The 18,177-nt window shown below is 42.9% G+C and overlaps 1 protein-coding gene across 2 annotated transcripts in view; it reads right to left on the bottom strand.

The window, feature by feature from the left end:
• SrpRalpha (signal recognition particle receptor alpha) overlaps nt 1–18,177 on the bottom strand; it is a 409,651-nt gene that overhangs the window by 286,043 nt on the left and 105,431 nt on the right. For both annotated transcript variants that reach the window (XM_080283804.1, XM_080283805.1), the window contains exon 3: nt 3,422–3,617. In XM_080283804.1, the coding sequence (XP_080139930.1) occupies nt 3,422–3,617 (196 nt within the window). The remainder of the gene's footprint in view (nt 1–3,421; nt 3,618–18,177) is intronic.

The raw sequence follows: 18,177 nt of genomic DNA, 5'->3' as shown, positions 1-18,177 counted from the left end.
TGAACGAACGAACTTATTTCTCGCAGTTTTGTATGATGGCATGGAAACTACAGGCTGTATGGCAACAATGGGATGCTCCCAGCCATGCTCCTGCCTGCTGTGACTGACCAGCCTGCCTTAAGGGGCCTCAGTCATTGTCACGCTGTTGTTATGGATAGTCCACGGGCTTTGACCTCTCTTGCCCGCTCCCCTCCACCACCCACTGTGGGTGGTAGAAGTTCTGACTGTGCGAAGCATTCCAGGCTGCCCAAGCCCCTAAATCCAATAAAAGAAAAAACACCAAGGTTATTGGATACATCAGGTGATATAAATCAGGAGTTAGCAAATCTAAGTACTGAATACTCAGATGACGAACACAGTGACCACAGTGAGCATGTGCCAAGTGATGCCAATGATGCTTTTCATTTCTTTCATTTTTATAACATACCCTAGTATATTTACAGTAAAACCTCGATACAACGGACTTCAATAGACCGAAATTCGCTTTTATCGGAATCGAGGCGCTACTGGACTAAATTCTTATACAGTACAGTATATAAGAAAAAGTCCCATAGAGCCAAAAGCAGTCCGGACTGACTGACAACTGTTATGTTCACCACAATAGGGTAAGTAAAAGACGTCTATCAGTGTATGGTACAGTATTATTAATATATATTATATCATTTGATTATTAATGTGAATGAATAATACAGTACAGTACTGCAGTGGTAGTGGCAACAATTTAAAAACCACTGGTGTGATCCGGACTACAGTAGGATCTTGCCAATAACGACTTCGACAATACCTGTAAGTTAGAAGAGATACCCAGTTTCTATAATAACGTTTGGATTCACATGAATAATACAAATACTACAAATATGTCCATAACATGATGAGAAATGAAACAGACAAACAAGAAGAGGTGAATGAAATTGCCGAAAATCTGAGCAGTAGCGAGGAGGAAATGGAGGATCCTCCCCTCACCACCTCCTCTGACTCGCCCGCCGCCGTCCCCTCCACCTCCACTGCCCCACCTGACTTACTAGCCGCCTCCCCCTCACCTCCACAGCCCCACCTGACTCACCTGCTCCACGTGGCATACCTGCAACCCCAACCATAATTACTGTTGCTGTATTCTGGAAGAAATATAATATTCGACAGGTCATAAATTTCCTCCTCGAAGCCTGGAATAATACGACATTGGCAACCGTTACACAAGCGTGGTCAGCACTCCTGCCACAACTCAAGTCTGTTCAGATGGAGTGAGAGCAGCCATCAGAAATAATGACTAATGATTGGACTTGTAAATCAGATTTCAAGACAGTGCTATAAACAGTATCATGACTGACTGAATGCCCGTCATCAGTCACTCATCACTCGCTTTCTTTCAAAATGCTGGCCAGCCGAGGAAGAACAACAGAGAGGGGTTGAGTAGATGATGATATTGATGACACTGCGGACTTTCCTGAAGATTTTGACTTTGTGGGGTTTGATGATCTGTTGACGGATGTAGGGGACCCTGGCACGAGAGGCAGGAGTGGGGACGAGGCCAGAAAGGGGTCAGGGGGTGTGTCGCAGTAGCCTCCATGCACAGGCCTCAAAACAGGCATCACACCAAACACCTTATTAACTAATTTAAGGTGAGTTTTATATTACTCATGACAATCTAACAACTAATCTTATTATTTCTGAAAAAAAAGTATTGATAGGAGGGCTGCAAATGGAAAAAATGGGTAAAAGTCGTGGGGTGGCGGTACCAATAAACCCATTATACATGTATTTTAATGTCAAGCAAAAACGTTTTCGCTAATAATGGCGTTTTTCTGGAACCAATTAAACATTATTGGTGACATCCTACTGTAATGTCTGATATATCGGAAAAAGTCCGGGTTAGCAGGGTGAAGTCCGGATGTTGCTTTTATCAGAATTTTGCTATTTCGGCAGCTTGGGCCCCAATTAGTCCATTATAGTAAGGTTTTACTGTATAAGGTTAAAATTATTTCTGAGATACTTAATTTTCCTCATACTGTAATATGTCCAACTGTGAGTTATGCTACATACCTTTTTTGCCCGCTGCGGAGTGGTTTAACGCATACAACAAAGTTAAATCTTTTCCAGTTCACTGGCACTGCCAACTTAAGCTCCTAACTCTAATGACAACATACAAATATTTATTCTTACCACTTTACATCGATTTTCTTCAACTTACAAAAGATTTCTCATACTGAATGATTTAACAAAGGCTGTACATAAAACTCCTATAGTTTGAAAAGTCTCTCCTAATCTGTATATCATCATCTGGAAGCAGCAAGAATAAAACAACAGAATCTGGCACCTGAATGAAGGGGTTCACCAATTCTAACATCTATCTATCTATCTATTGCCAGACGCCTTAATCCCATTTGGGGTGGCCACAAACAAATTGCCTCCACATTGCCCTGTCCTCCGCCATTTCACTGCCCTGCTCCCAACTCACACCCCCCTCTCTCATATACCTCTCCACCCCATCCCTCCATTTCATCCTAGGCCTCCCCCTCCCTCTTCCCCCCTCCACCTCACTCACATACACTCTCTTCATCAGTCTTTCACCCTCCATCCTCTCCACATGGCCAAACCACCTCAGTGTGTTCCTCATAACGCTTCCTATCACATCCACATCCACACCACAACACTCCTTTATATCCTCATTCGTCAGCCTGTCTCTCCATGTGACTCCACAGGCTCCTCTTAAATAACTCATTTCCACTGCTCTCACTCTCGACTTGTGTCCTTCCAACAACGTCCAAGCTTCACTTCCATACGTTAGAGTTGGTATCACAATACTGTCATGTAGTAACTTTTTCACTTCCATGCTCACTTCCCTGTTTCTTATCACTGCTTTCAATGAACCAGCAACCTTTCTTCCCTGCTGTACCCTTTCAAGCACTTCACCCTCCAAACCTCCATCCTTACTCATCACACTACCCAAGTACTTAAAAGTCCTCACATTTTCCAATTCCTCACCATCCAACCTCGCTGTACATTCACTGACTTCACCTCTCTCAAAGACCATCACTTTACTCTTCCCTACATTCACCTTCAGATTCCATTTCTTACACACTCTCCCAAACTCATCCACCAAGCCTTGCAGCTTCCCTTCGTCTTCACTCAACAACACAGTATCATCTACAAACAACAGTACTGGAAGTTTCCAAACACTATCCTCACTCTCCAGGGCCACTCCAACATCCACTACCCTACCTTGTACCTTTTTTATTACCCCATCCATGTACAGATTGAACAACCATGGAGACATGACACATCCCTGTTTCAACCCAACCTTCAAAGAGAAAAATTCACTTAGTTCACCATCCACACGCACTGCAGCCTTAGCACCATCATAAATACTCTTCACAGCATTCAACATACATACAGTATTTAAACAAAAATTTTCGTCTCTAACCTTCCTTCTTCTTCTGCTGCTTCTTGGATTTCTGCTGTTGTTCCCCACCACGCTGCAAAATCATGGAGTCCACATTCTTCTTGGATTTGAGGGACTCCTCAAAGGTTCTTGGTTTACGAGGTTCAGCCTTTATCAGCTTGCTTTCCTGCTCAGCGTGGCGCAAGATGCGTTCATAGTCCTCAGAAAAATTAAAGCTCTGTGGAATAACAAATATCTAATTAGTTGTACTTTATGTATTATTAAAAGTAGCCCTATTCCACAACAGACCACAATGCAAGACACAATAACACCTACAATGAACCTCTTCCTTTTTAAATCAGAGCAGCCTCATTATACGATGCCTCATTATGTGATAAATCGCTACAAAAATAATTCAAAAGCTATACCCTGCCTCGGTACAACAACAGAATCTCAATTTTGCCACAACGATATTTTCAACAGATGCCTCCAAGAATTTCATATGGATGTCAAGATACACACAAGTTAAGACGGCTGCCCAGTGTTTACATTGGCTCTGATTGCTGCCTTTTGTTATATTTTGTGCATGAAAGCCACTGAAATACCATTATTATTGTCAAATAACAGTGCAAACACTTAACCCTCTGGTTGCATGAAGCAACTGTGATCACCCAACTAAATATTCTTCATGACGCGTCAGGCGATTTATCTACAGCCAACAAAAGTACCATGTAAGATGACTGCATTCACTCGAATCAGAGTTGTGCACCAACCTAAGATATTCTGCCGTCTGTTGAGACAAAGGGTAACTAAGCCTGAATAACAATAACGGCCTGAATAATAAAACAAAAACACACTGATTATCATGTTTTGCCCAGTTTACCCAAGATGGCTCCAACTGATGGTTAGTGTTATGACTGTTATAGACAGTACCTCATAACTGGTCTTACTGCACAATGATAAATGAACTCTTGTGAAAGGAAAATTGGTTCTCAGGCACAACCATGCTTCTGAAAAGCATTTTAGGTGTGAACAATGTAGTCACTATATGTGCAAAATTAGACAATGGCAAAAAATAATTGTTTTTGCATTTTTTCTCAGAAAAATGACAATTTTCTCATAGAAAGGTAAATTTTTGGCCATTACCACAGTAAAAAATGGAAACTTCATGGTCTTTTCCTATTAGAAAAGTAGCAACGAAGTTATAATTAGCACTTTCATTTGGGTAGAACTTAATCCACGTCCATGGGAATGACCGAGAAATACTAGGTGGCAGCCAAAGGATTAACAAATAATGCAGTGTGCAATATCAAGTGAAGTGATACTTTTTTGTGTGTGAAATACTGAAACTTGTGACCTGGAAATTGTGTCCACCATACATGACCATCATTCCTATTACAGGCCTCTACTCAGCTGAACTGAGCCAAGATGCCCACCCAGCGTTTACATTGGCTGTAATCATTGCCTACTGTTCTATTTTCCACATGAAGAACCACTGAAACACCACTGTTATCCCCAAATAACAGTGCAAAAGCTTAACAAATAGTCTATCTACCTATCTATAGCCCGACGCCCTAATCCCGCAAAGGGTGGCTGCAGACAAAACGCCTCCAAGTCGCTCTGTCACCCACCATTTGACTACCCTCCCCCCAAATCACCCCCCCCCTCCCTCATTTACCTCTCAACTCCATCCCTTCACCTCATCCTCGGTCTACCCCTCCCTCTCCCTCCCTCCACCTCACCTACATACACCCTCTTAGTCAGTCTTTCATTCGCCGTTCTCTCCACGTCCAAACCACCTCAGTGTATTTCTCCTAATCTTCTCAACCACATCCACATCCACCCCACAATGTTTCTTCACTTCTTCATTTGTCAACCTGTCCCTCCATGTCACTCCACATGCTCCTTTCAAGTAACTCATTTCCACTGCTCTCACTCTTGACTTGTTCCCCTCTTGCAAGGTCCACGCCTCGCTTCCATACGTCAGGGTAGGGATCACAATACTATCATGCAATGACTTCTTAACTTCCATACTCACCTCCCTATTTCTCATCACTGCTTTCAGTGAACCAACAACCTTCCTTCCCTGCTGCACCCATTCACGCACTTCATCCCACAAAGTTCCATCCTTACTCATCACACTACCCAAGTACTTGAATGCACTCACATTCTCCATATCCTCACCATCCAACCTCACTGTACATTCTGTGGCTTCATTCCTCTCAAACACCATAACTTTACTTTTGTTTACATTAACTTTCAGCTTCCTCCTCCTACACACTGTCCCAAATTCATTCACCAAACCTTGCAACTCCCATTCATCTTCACTCAACAATACTGTATCATCAGCAAACAGCAACACCGGAATCTTCCAAATCTCACTCTCATTCATTAGAGCCATCCCCACATCCACTGCCCTACCTTGCACCTCCGTTACAACCCCATCCATGTATACATCAAACAGCCATGGAGACATCACACAACCCTGTTTTAGTCCCACAATGGGATCAAAGAACTCACTCAGCTCACCATTCACTCGCACCGTAGCCCTAGCTCCTTCATACGGTACATACTCTTCGCAGCATTCAACAATTTCCCATCCACTCCATATATTCTTAATACCTTCCACATACCCTGCCTATATATTCTGTCATAAGCTTTCTCCAAGTCCATGAAGGCAGCATACACTTTCTTTCCCTTCTCTAGATACTTCTCCACTAAACATCTTAGAACAAATATCTGATCTACACACCGTTTTCCCTTCCCAAATCCCCCTTGTTCTTCTCCAACTAGCACCTCTGTCATATGCCTAACCCTATCAATGAGTATTCTACCATATATTTTACCAGTCACACTAAGAAGGCAAATACCCCTGTGGTTACCACATACTTCTCTCTCCCCTTTTCCTTTGTATAAAGGAACAATTATACCTGATTTCCAGCCCTCTGGAACCCTTCCTTCTTCTCAAGCCAATCTACACAACTTCCATATCCACTCCACAACAATCTCACCCCCATACCTCAGCATTTCACCACACACTCCATCAATTCCTGAGGCCTTTCCCAGTTTGATCTTCTTCACTGCTTCCACTACTTCCGCCCAACTGATCTCTTCCTCCCTCCTCTCATCTCTTCTTCTCCCAGCCATTCCCCAACCACTTATACTCGCACTGCTCTCACTCTCTACATTCAACAAATCCTCAAAGTGAAGAGAGAACCTGTATTTTTTACACAGGAAAAATCATCAGAGAAATTATCAATATGCCGGGAATCGAACCCGGGACTCTCAGGTGAGAGCCAGGCAGCATACCACTACACCACGACCAGGTAAAAGTTAACTCACGTTGTCACAATCTTGTAACCAACGTCCCTCCGCCCCCCACTGTGGGCATGAAGAGGATGAGTTAACCCCCTGGCACTCGGGCAAGTAGATGCTTTTAATCTATCCCAAACACTTACGGCAAGTCAGAATGAAGAGAGAACCTGTATTTTTACACAGGAAAAATCATCAGAGAAATTACCAATATGCCAGGAATCGAACCCGGGACTCTCAGGTGAGAGCCAGGCAGCATACCACTACACCACGACCAGGTAAAAGTTAACTCACGTTGTCACAATCTTGTAACCAACGTCCCTCCGCCCCCACTGTGGGCCTGAAGAGGATGAGTTAACCCCCTGGCACTCGGGCAAGTAGATGCTTTTAATCTATCCCAAACACTTACGGCAAGTAAAAAATACAGGTTCTCTCTTCATTCTGACTTGCCGTAAGTGTTTGGGATAGATTAAAAGCATCTACTTGCCCGAGTGCCAGGGGGTTAACTCATCCTCTTCAGGCCCACAGTGGGGGCGGAGGGACGTTGGTTACAAGATTGTGACAACGTGAGTTAACAATACCTGGTCGTGGTGTAGTGGTATGCTGCCTGGCTCTCACCTGAGAGTCCTGGGTTCGATTCCCGGCATATTGGTAATTTCTCTGATGATTTTCCTGTGTAAAAATACAGGTTCTCTCTTCATTCTGACTTGCCGTAAGTGTTTGGGATAGATTAAAAGCATCTACTTGCCCGAGTGCCAGGGGGTTAACTCATCCTCTTCAGGCCCACAGTGGGGGGCGGAGGGACGTTGGTTACAAGATTGTGACAACGTGAGTTAACTTTTACCTGGTCGTGGTGTAGTGGTATGCTGCCTGGCTCTCACCTGAGAGTCCCGGGTTCGATTCCCGGCATATTGGTAATTTCTCTGAAAATCCTCAAAGTGCTCCTTCCATCTCCTCAATTTCTCTCTCTTCTCCACCAACAATCTATTATTCCTATCTTTCACTCCCCTACTATTTCCCCTTTCACACTGCCTTATTTTCTTTACCTCCTTCCAAAACAATTTCTTACTCTCCCTGCATTTCACACTCAGATTCCTCCCAAACTATTCATCCACTTTCTTCTTACTCTCCTTCACCTGCCTCTTCACCTCCCTTCTCCTGCTCACATATACCTCTCTCTTCTCTCTCTCATCTTCTCCCCTACCTCTACTCGCTAACCACTCACTACTGTATATGCCTTCTTCTTTTGCTGCACAGCTCGTTTCACCTCATCATTCCAACAAATAGTGCAGTGTGCAATATTAAGTGATGAGAAGGGTGGGTGGTGAACTGAATGAAAGGAAGGTAATGATTGATTATGTGTGTGTGGATGAAAGGATGCGAAGATGTGTAATGGATGCAAGAGTTTATAGAGGTTGGGGGAGTGGACTTTCTGATCACTACTTGGTGGTGGCCAGAATTAGAATTCAAGTAAGATGGAGGAATAGAAGAAGGGAAAGACGAGAGGAAGGAGTAGTTGCAAGGAGAGTGGAAAGGTTACAAGAGGATGAGAAAAAGGCAGAGTATAAGAGAGAAGTGGAGGAACGATTGGGCAAATATGAATTGGAGCAGATGGGAGACGTGGAAGGTGTGTGTAGGATATTTACAGAAGAAATATGTGCAGCATGTGATGTGGTGTGTGGAGGGAAGAGAAGACGGAGGGGGGTGCAAGGAACAGCGTCGTGGACTGAAGAGGTGAAACAGGCTGTGGCACAAAAGAAGAAAGCATACAATGAATGGATGAGAAATAGGGGCGTGGAAGAAGTTGAGAGGCGGAAGAGAGAGTTATATGTAGAAAGAAAGAAAGAGGTGAAAAGATTAGTAAGAAGAGAGTGGATGAGGAATTTGGAAGGAATTTGAGTGTAAAGTGGAGGGACTGTAAGCAAATGTTCTGGAAAGAGGTGAAAAGAGTAAGACAGGGTGGAAGTGAAGTTAGCAGGGGAGTGAAAGATAGAAATGGTAGATTACTAGTGGAGAAGGGAGAAAAAGTGAGCAGATGGAGAGAACACTTTAAGGAATGTTGAACGTAGAGGATGGAAGTAATGTGAGAATAAGTGGCTGGGGAATGGCTGGGAGAAGGAGGGAGGTGAGAAGACAGGAAGAAATCAGTAGGATAGAAGTTGTGGAAACAATGAAGAAAGTTAAATTGGGGAAAGCCCCAGGAATTGATGGAGTGTGTGGTGAAATGCTGAAGCATGGGGGAGAGATAGTAGTAGAATGGATGTGGAAGATGTGCAGATTGGCCTGGGAGGAAGGTAGAGTCCCGGAGGATTGAAAGTCAGGTATAATTATTCCCTTGTACAAAGGAAAAGGGGAAAAAGAAGTGTGTGGTAATCATAGGGGCATTTGTCTTCTTAGTATAATAGGAAAAGTGTATGGTAGGATACTTATTGACAGAGTTAGAGAAAGAACAGAGAAATTAGTTGGAGAAGAACAGGGAGGCTTTAGGATGGGAAGAGGTTGTGTAGATCAGATATTCATTCTTAGATCTTTAGTGGAAAAGTTTCTAGAGAAGGGAAAGAAGTTGTATGTGGCTTTCATGGATTTGGAGAAAGCATATGACAGGGTGGATAGACAAGGATTGTGGAAAGTGTTAAGAATATATGGAGTAGATGGGAAGTTGTTGAATGCTGTGAAGAGTATGTACGATGGTGCGAAGGCTGTAGTGCGTGTAGATGGTGAACTAAGTGAATTTTTCTCTTTGAAAGTTGGGTTGAAACAAGCATGTGTCATGTCTCCATGGTTCTTCAATCTGTACATGGATGGGGTAATAAAAAAGGTACAGGGTAGGGTGGTGGATGTTGGAGTGGCCCTGGTGGGAGGGGGTGGTGTTTGGAAGCTCCCTGTGCTGTTGTCTGCAGATGATACTGTGTTGTTGAGTGAAGACGAAAGGGGAGCAAGGCTTGGTGGATGAGTTTGGGAGTGTAAGAAACGGAATCTAAAGGTGAATGTAGGGAAGAGTAAAGTGATGGTCTTTGAGAGAGGTGAAGTCAGTGAATGTACAGCGAGGTTGGATGGTGAGGAATTGGAAAATGTGAGTACATTTAAGTACTTGGGTAGTGTGATGAATAAGGATGGAGGTTTGGAGGGTGAAGTGCTTGAAAGGGTACAGCAGGGAAGAAAGGTTGCTGGTTCTTTGAAAGCAGAGATAAGAAACAGGGAAGTGAGCACGGAAGTGAAAAAGTTACTACATGATAGTATTGTGATACCAACTCTAACGTACGGAAGTGAAGCTTGGACGCTGTTGGAAGGACACAAGTCAAGAGTGAGAGCAGTGGAAATGAGTTATTTAAGAGGAGCCTGTGGAGTCACATGGAGAGACAGGCTGACGAATGAGGATATAAAGGAGTGTTGTGGTGTGGATGTGGATGTGATAGGAAGCATTATGAGGAACACACTGAGGTGGTTTGGCCATGTGGAGAGGATGGAGGGTGAAAGGCTGACGAAGAGAGTGTATGTGAGTGAGGTGGAGGGGGGAAGAGGGAGGGGGAGGCCGAGGATGAGATGGAGGGATGGGGTGGACAGGTATATGAGAGAGGGGGGTGTGAGTTGGGAGCAGGGCAGTGAAATGGCGGGGGACAGGGTGACTTGGAGGCGATTTGTTTGTGGCCACCCCAAACGGGATTGAGGCATCTGGCAATAGATAGATAGATAGATAGATACCTATTGTATGAAATACTGAAACTCGTGGCTTGGAAACTGTGGCAACCTTAAGTAATTTTGATGCCCATAACAGGCTTCTAATCAGATGACTGGACCAAGATGCCGGCCCAGTGTTTACATTTGCTGTGACTGTCAGCCATTCATTTTATACTGTGCATGAAAGGCCACTGAAGCACCATTGTGATCGCCAAGTACAGCAACAGAGCAAGTGCTTAACATAATCACTACAGTAGTGCAGTGTGTGAAATTAAGTGACGTGATACCGTATCTTTTTGTGTGGAATGATCATCCAGACACATCAACTATCCCCCAACCTCAGAGGTTGGGGGGGGGGACACCTTTTACCTGCATAAGACAAACTACAGGTGGGTGGCAGAGACTTTTTTGGTCATTCATGGTTGAGGTCACCCTCCCTAACTCCACTGAACCCATGTTATATTGACCTTGTTATGTGATACAGTAATCCCTCCACTATCCGATATAACAGAGCCAAAGGCATGTCCAGAAAGTGGTCCCATCTGGAAAGTGGGCCCCTGCCTCCTGGACAGGTACTTAAGGACCCTAACCCACCCTAACTTTGAAAGCCACCTAAATAACTCCCTACCAGACATGCATAGCACCTATTTAAACCTATTTAAGACTGTATTCACACCAATCATGGATATAAAGCATGAAATAAATGAAAAGGAACCAAAGAATAAGGAATTAGAAGTGGCTGTACCTCAGCCAGGGTCCTTAGAGCACATCTGTGGCCGCCTTCTCTGGCTTTGGCAGTGGTGAAAATGCTCTTGAAGCAAATACAGTAATCCAGTGTGTTGTGCTGCACTTAATTCTTTGCACTGTGAGTTATAATTGTTTAACACTGCACATTGTTCTTAACTGCACCACGCCACTTTCAACCACCAGTTTCAACCGCCAATATGCACTCCACAGCTAATCCTTTGTACTCTAAATTCTAATTTCTTAACACTGCACAACACTGTAAATTCCCGTGTGGTCTAGCGGCGAGGTCACTGTTTATTCACAAAAAATGAGCTTGTGTGGCTATTACTGCGATAAGCATCTGCTCTCGATCGGAGTTGGGCTATAACTGTTGATGATGGGGTAACAGAGTTGCCAGATCGCAACGGCCACATTACCAAACTCCTCAATTTTCATTACCAAATTTAACTGTTCATTACCAAATTCGTGATGCTAGCATTTACTCTTCACTAATTATATATACAAGTGGAAATACATGTAATTACTCTTCTTATAATTAACAGCATGTTGATTATTTTCATGCTATGTTGGCTAGCAGATTAATCAGACAGAGAAAACATTCCACCATCTCCATCCTGTGTATCCTCATGCTTGTGAAAAATCCGTTTGGTATTGCATTATTCTGATTCATTACCAAACGAATTTTTCATTACCAAATTGGCCCACATCTGGTAATGAAAAATACCAAATGGCAACCCTGACAGGGGAGGGGGGAGGAAGGAAGGGGTGAAGGGTCCATGGTGTAACAGCTGCTCGGCGCTGCGTGGCAATTTCAAATTACGGGTGGGAAAAAAAATTCGGATTTTGAGGGGATTTTTTTCTTTTTTAGGCCATTTTTGGGTTCTGAAGGTCCAGGCCCACAATATCTGGTAAGTGGGGTGTCCGGAAAGTGGGCGTCCAGAAAGTACAGGGATTACTGTATTTCATTCTGGAATGGGTTTTCACTTGATGCAACCCTATTGCATAACAAGGCAGGATTGTAATCCTTTTGCTGTAGGTGGTACTCTCAGTTGATATTTTATCCAGGATAACAACAAAGGAGATGGTTAACTGAGAAAAACATGGCTGTAAAAGTGTTCAAATCCTATACTGAGTAACATTTTCTCTGCTGCTGATACTCCTTTAGTTTTATTCAGGCTTACACCAGAGAAAGCAGAAAAGAAGAGAATACTGATTGTGTGAAAAGAAAGATATAGAGGAAGTGTGATGCAGATGAAGCAGTATGTGGATAGTCAATAGTAAAAAGAGGTAAGAACATTGAAGTACAGTAAACCCCAGCTATTTGCAAGGTTACATACCAGACCCCCCCACCGAATCGGTGAAATCCGCAAATAATCCATATAGTCCGCAAAAATCAATGGTTTCACTGTTTTAACTATTCCCACGCACTATGAGATCTTAAAATGCATTTTAAAACACATTAATTCTTCCTAGAAAGACAGTACAGGATGATACACAAGCCTTTCTGGGTACAGTGTACTGTACTCATCCATGCGAAACAATGAGAAAGTGCTGTGCAGTACCTGATGGACAATGAATGATGAATGTTCTGTACTGCACGGTAGGATGACAGTACAGTATTTCTCCGTGGGGAAAAAAAAAAAAAAAAAGCCACTAAGAACAGCTGATGCCGTAGGAAAAGCAGGAAGTATTTTCCTGTGAATAATTTCCCAGAAAAATCTGCCAATATGTGAACCCACAAACAGCTGGGGTTGACTGTAATCTGTGGTATATTAAGGGCAGAGATGTCTATCTATATACCTTGGCTGCTTCCCCCAAGGAAAGGGAGGTAGCCGAGACACGACAACACACTCCCAATTTACTCATCCATTCAAACACATTCATTCGCATCTTAGCCCCAAAGGGGAGAACGGACAGATCCTCACCACATCACACCACGCGAGGGTCAGCTGTGCAGTGGAATCAGTGACATCCACAGCAGGGCCCGACAGCAGAGCTGGTTTACCCCTGCCACATCATAACAGACCCATCCCCTTACCTGCACCTGACCTGACTAGCTGATCAGATCAAATGCGGGAAAATATCCCCTCAGGGCTGCGTCATCATTTATTCATTCACAATTTCTCTCCATTTATTTCTGTCACGCACAGCCACTCTCCCTTGTCCAACAGACATCCCTCTCGTATCCAGCGCTCTCTTCACACTGTCCATCCATCCTATTCGTGGTCTTCCTCTCAGCAGAGATGTAGCCCTATAAAAAATTACTTAATTAAACAAAAAACAATGTATGAAAGATGCTTTACAGGAGTGTTTGTGGCAAAACAAGAGAGAGAAGAAAGCAAGAATAAAGGAGACTGAGACTAAAATGTATGATAAAAGCCAGACTTTTAGTGGATAATGAGCATTAGCAATGAGTACAAGAATTATAAAAATACTATGAGACATGACACAGTAAAGGAAGCATGAGAAATTAAAGTGAATGGAGGGTTAGGGGATAATTACTGGAGTATGGATTGTACTGTGCTAGCGTGAAAGGAGGGTTAGGGGATAATTACTGGAGTATGGATGGTATTGTGCTAGATAAGGATAATATAGCTGAGAGATGGAGAGAATATTTTTATTCTCTGGCAGTAACAGATAAGAAACATGCAACAGTTACTTGCTGGTGCATGGATAAGGGAATTGGTAGATCTGAGGAACAGGGATCAATCAGCAGAGGGGAACAGTGCAATTAACAACATGAAGTCCCGGAGGACTGGAAGTCAGGTATAATTATTTCCCTGTAAAAAGGAAAAGGTGAAATAGTAGTGTGGTAATCATAGAGGAATTTGTCTTCTTAGTGTCAAGGTAAAAGGTAGGATTCTTATTAACAGAGTTAGGGAAATCTATCTACCTATCTATGTATCTATAGCCAGAATCCTGAAATGGGTAGATGTCTGACTCTGAGTTGGTTGTTTTACAGGGGGAGACACTAACCCACTGCCAACCCACCTGCTGAAACATAAGGAACAAATATGGGTTGGTTATATGATTACCACCCAGCATTGTAAATTGTTTCCTGGTTACAGAAAACCATCAGCAATGCCACTTACATGCATCTGGCAGAGCGGCAGACTCCCCCCACTGTGATAGGAAAAACTTTCTACACCAATATCGCTCAATATTTCAGAGCAGGCAGGGATGAGCTATGCTTATGAGGACTGCTGAGTCCCTCAGCAGCATGAAATGGTATGGACACCAGTGGGTCATATAGAACTATGAAAAAACTCCAGTTCTGTATATCACACTTTTGCGATATGACCCACCTGTGGATGTACCTTGTGCGTGACCACCCCTGGGTCACATCGCATTATGAGTAATGTGTATGATTCTTTTACGATATGACCCACTGGTGGACATACGGTACACTATTTGTGGATATTATTTGAAATACTATGATTTATGTACAGGTATATCATATTATTGTATTCCTTTTGTGTATTTCAGACTTGAAAGATGGTTGTTACTAAATTTCAAAGAGTCCCTCATATTGTCACTTTTAATCAATTCTCCCACTGAACCACTAAGTCATGGCAAAAAAATGTAGAAGTACTGGCAACTCCTCAGGAGAACAGCACTACTAATTAGAGGCAGAAAGGCCAAAAAGGAAGTCTAGAATGAGGTGTGTAAACTGCTTTGAAATAATATCCATAAGTGAAGGATCCAGGGTGGCTTCAAGAAAAGCAAAAAAAATATCAATTTCTCCAAGGTATGCAACTGGTAGCCTTACCTCTATGTCCCATGCTATGCCACCAAACAGAACTGAATTCCATGCTCAGGTTGCCTAGCATATCATGCATTTTCTTCACTTTTTCCCAGAATATAACTTTGTACTTATATATGTATATATATATATATATATATATATATATATACACACACACACACACACACACGTTCCTTACGTATCATAACTCAGTGTCGTATTGTATTTACATAGCCTAGCAAGGCCAATCTGTTTGATTTTTCCTTTTCCATTCAGACAGAATACTGTTATATATTTTCATTTTTCCTTTTTTGAGGGATATAGGGAAGTGTGTACTATTTACACAGAGCACTGAAGAATATGTCCATTATCTGCCTCTGCCAAGGAGGTACTGTTTTACCTTGCATTGGTTTGTTTGTCTGTTTGTCTCTTTTACGAAGATTACTCAAAAAGTTATGAACAGATTTTGATTAAATTTTGTGGAAGAGTGGGCCATGGCCCGAGGAAGAGATGGTTAAACATTGGGCCGGATCTGGATCCGGAGTATGCCGAACAATATCTCCAAGAGTTCTTAATGAATTTCAATGAAATTTTGTGGAAAGATGGACCAAGGAATATTGGATTAAATTTTGAGGTGGATCTGGATCCTATATCCAAGGATCTGTTAGTAGGATTACTCAAAAAGTTATGAATGGATTAAACTGAAAATTTGTGGAAGAATGGGCCATGGGCCATGGAAGAAATGATCAAATTTGAGGGAGGATCCAGAGTATCCCACACATTATCTCCAAAAGTTCTCAATGAATTTCACTGCATTATTGAGGAAAGGTGGGTCATGGACCAAGGAAGAATTGATTACATTTTGGGGCGGATCTGAATTTGGATCAGGGTCTTATATCCACAAATCTAGATCTGGATCCTTGTCAATGGCAATGGCATTGGTGAAGGTCTGCCTTCTCTGAGCACTTACTAGTGTTAGTGCATACTGCTGTTAGTGTGTGTGTGCGCACACACTTCTGTTATGTCCCGAGTAGTGACGTCACCATAAGGGTCCTGCAGTGTGCAGGCAGGGCCTGTTCAATTGGCAGTGTGAAGCCGGTGAGTGAGGTTGTTTCACATTCTAATACTGGTAGCAGAGTGCAGTCGGAATATAATGGTGTCGTGCTCAACTAAGTGGCCTCCAAAACTTGAAAATTATTCTGCCTATGAGAGTTGGTGGAAGGCATCGGCATTTGGTGCAAACTGACGGACTTATCAAAAAAGAAGCAAGCTCTCGCCATTCACCTTTCATTGTCAGGAAGAGCGAGGGTGGCATCTTCGGAAATTGACGCCGCTGATTTGAAACAAGATAATGGTGTTCAGACCTTGTTGAACAAACTAGACAGTTTATTTCTCATGGACAAAGGACATCAGCAGTTTGCAGTTTTTCATGAACTGTACAACTTCAGAAAAGCCGGTGATATGAACATTCATATGTTTGTGACAGATTTTGAGCATGTTTATTTCAAACTGATGAAGCAGGACATGGAACTGTCGAATTCTGTGATGGCTTTTATGCTTCTGGCTTCATGTAAACTTTCAGATAGTGAGCAACAACTAGTGATGTCCGCGATAACTGTGGTAACTTACGAAAATATAAAATCTGCCCTGAATCGTATTTTCACCGGTGAAATTTGCCATCAGAACTATGCATCGGTGTCTGCCAGTGAGGTGAAGAGTGAACCAGTCTTTTGGAGTGACGAAGTCGGGGGTGAGGAGACGTTTTAAGTTAGAGATACTCGACAAGGAAGGACACCGTTTCTGGGTGGTGCAGTACGTGATCGAGGTCGTGGTGATGGCCGATATTCAACTATATCTGCTAGAATTTCCCAACACTCATCCACCGGCAAGAGGCAGAACCCTCTCAGGCCTGACAGAAGGTATTGAGGTGTTTAGTGTGTGATTCTCGATTTCATTGGGCACATGATTGTCTGGATGCATACGAAAATAATGGCAGTCGTGAAGAAAATTCTGAAACAGTGCATCTGTCATTATTTACGGGCTATGTGGATGCTGCTGCTAGTAGAGGTAAATTACAGATGCTAGTAGAAGAATCTAAGGCAGGTGCTGTTCTAGGCACAGGGTGTTCTACAACTGTATGTAGAGCTAAATGGATCAATTGCTATCTAAGTGAGCTCAGTGATTACGAACGTAAAGCTATACCAGAAGAAAAGTCATCCTCAACTTTTACTTTCGCTGATGACGTCAGTTTTATCCCTCAAACGTGTTACTCTGCTCTGCTATGCTGGAAATATGGGTGCAACCATTGTGACAGATGTTATGAACTGCAATATTCCCTTGCTGCTGAGCAAACATTCCATGAAAAAAGCAAAAATGCTGATTAACTTTGAAAGTGACCAGGCCAAAATTTGTGGAACTATCATTAATTTGAAGTCCTCATCTTCACGCGATTACCTGCTTCCAATTTCTTTATGACTAGTCCGAGAATTTTGTGAAACGATCACGCTGGCCGCGCTGCCTTCTCTTGGGGGTGATGTACAAAAAATGGCTTTGATGCTTCACAGGCAATTTCGACACCCAACGTCGGCGAAACTAATCTAACTTATTACAGATGCTGGAATTAAAAGTTCAGAACTGGAGCAGGCTATCAAGGCTGTATCTGATGAACGTACAGTCTGTTGTAGATTCAAGAAAGCCAAGCCCTGACCCGTAGTCAGTTTGCCCACGGTGTCTAAGTTTAACGAAGCCATAGCCATGGATTTGAAAGCTTGGGGAAGGCATTATTTCTTAGTCCTTGTTGATCTGGCAACCAAGTATTGCATTGCAATAGTAATCGCGGACAATGTGCGACCACCATCATCAAAGGAGTACATGTATTCGGAGCTGGATTGTTGTGTTTGGCGCACCTGGAAAAATTCTTACATATAGTGGTTGTGAATTCAACAATGCTGATATGCAAGCATTGGGAGAGGCCTTCAATATCAAGATCATGATGACATCTGCAGAGAATCCACGAAGCAACAGAGAATGTGAGCATCAAAACGCAGTCATTGGTGACGCTGTTAGGAAGATAATGGCTGGTAGCCAATGTGGCTTGGATGTGGCCTTGGCCTGGGCAGTATCGGCTAGAAATGCTCTCACCAACTATGCAGGTTTTTCTACTAACCAACTTGTTTTTGGTCAAAACCCTGCCTAATGTGTATGCAAATGATCCTCCAGCCTTTGAACCTACATCTCATCAAAAATTGTGAGGGACAATTTGAACGCTCTTCATTTAGCAAGACAAGAATTTACAAAGACTGAATCGGGTGAACGT

Source organism: Coenobita brevimanus, chromosome 98 (assembly GCF_032717465.1).
Source record: "Coenobita brevimanus isolate Jiangsu-jjx chromosome 98, ASM3271746v2, whole genome shotgun sequence".
Classification (NCBI taxonomy): Eukaryota; Metazoa; Arthropoda; class Malacostraca; order Decapoda; family Coenobitidae; genus Coenobita; species Coenobita brevimanus.
Note: the sequence above shows the minus strand (reverse complement) of the source record. Positions and strands in the feature narration are given on the sequence as shown.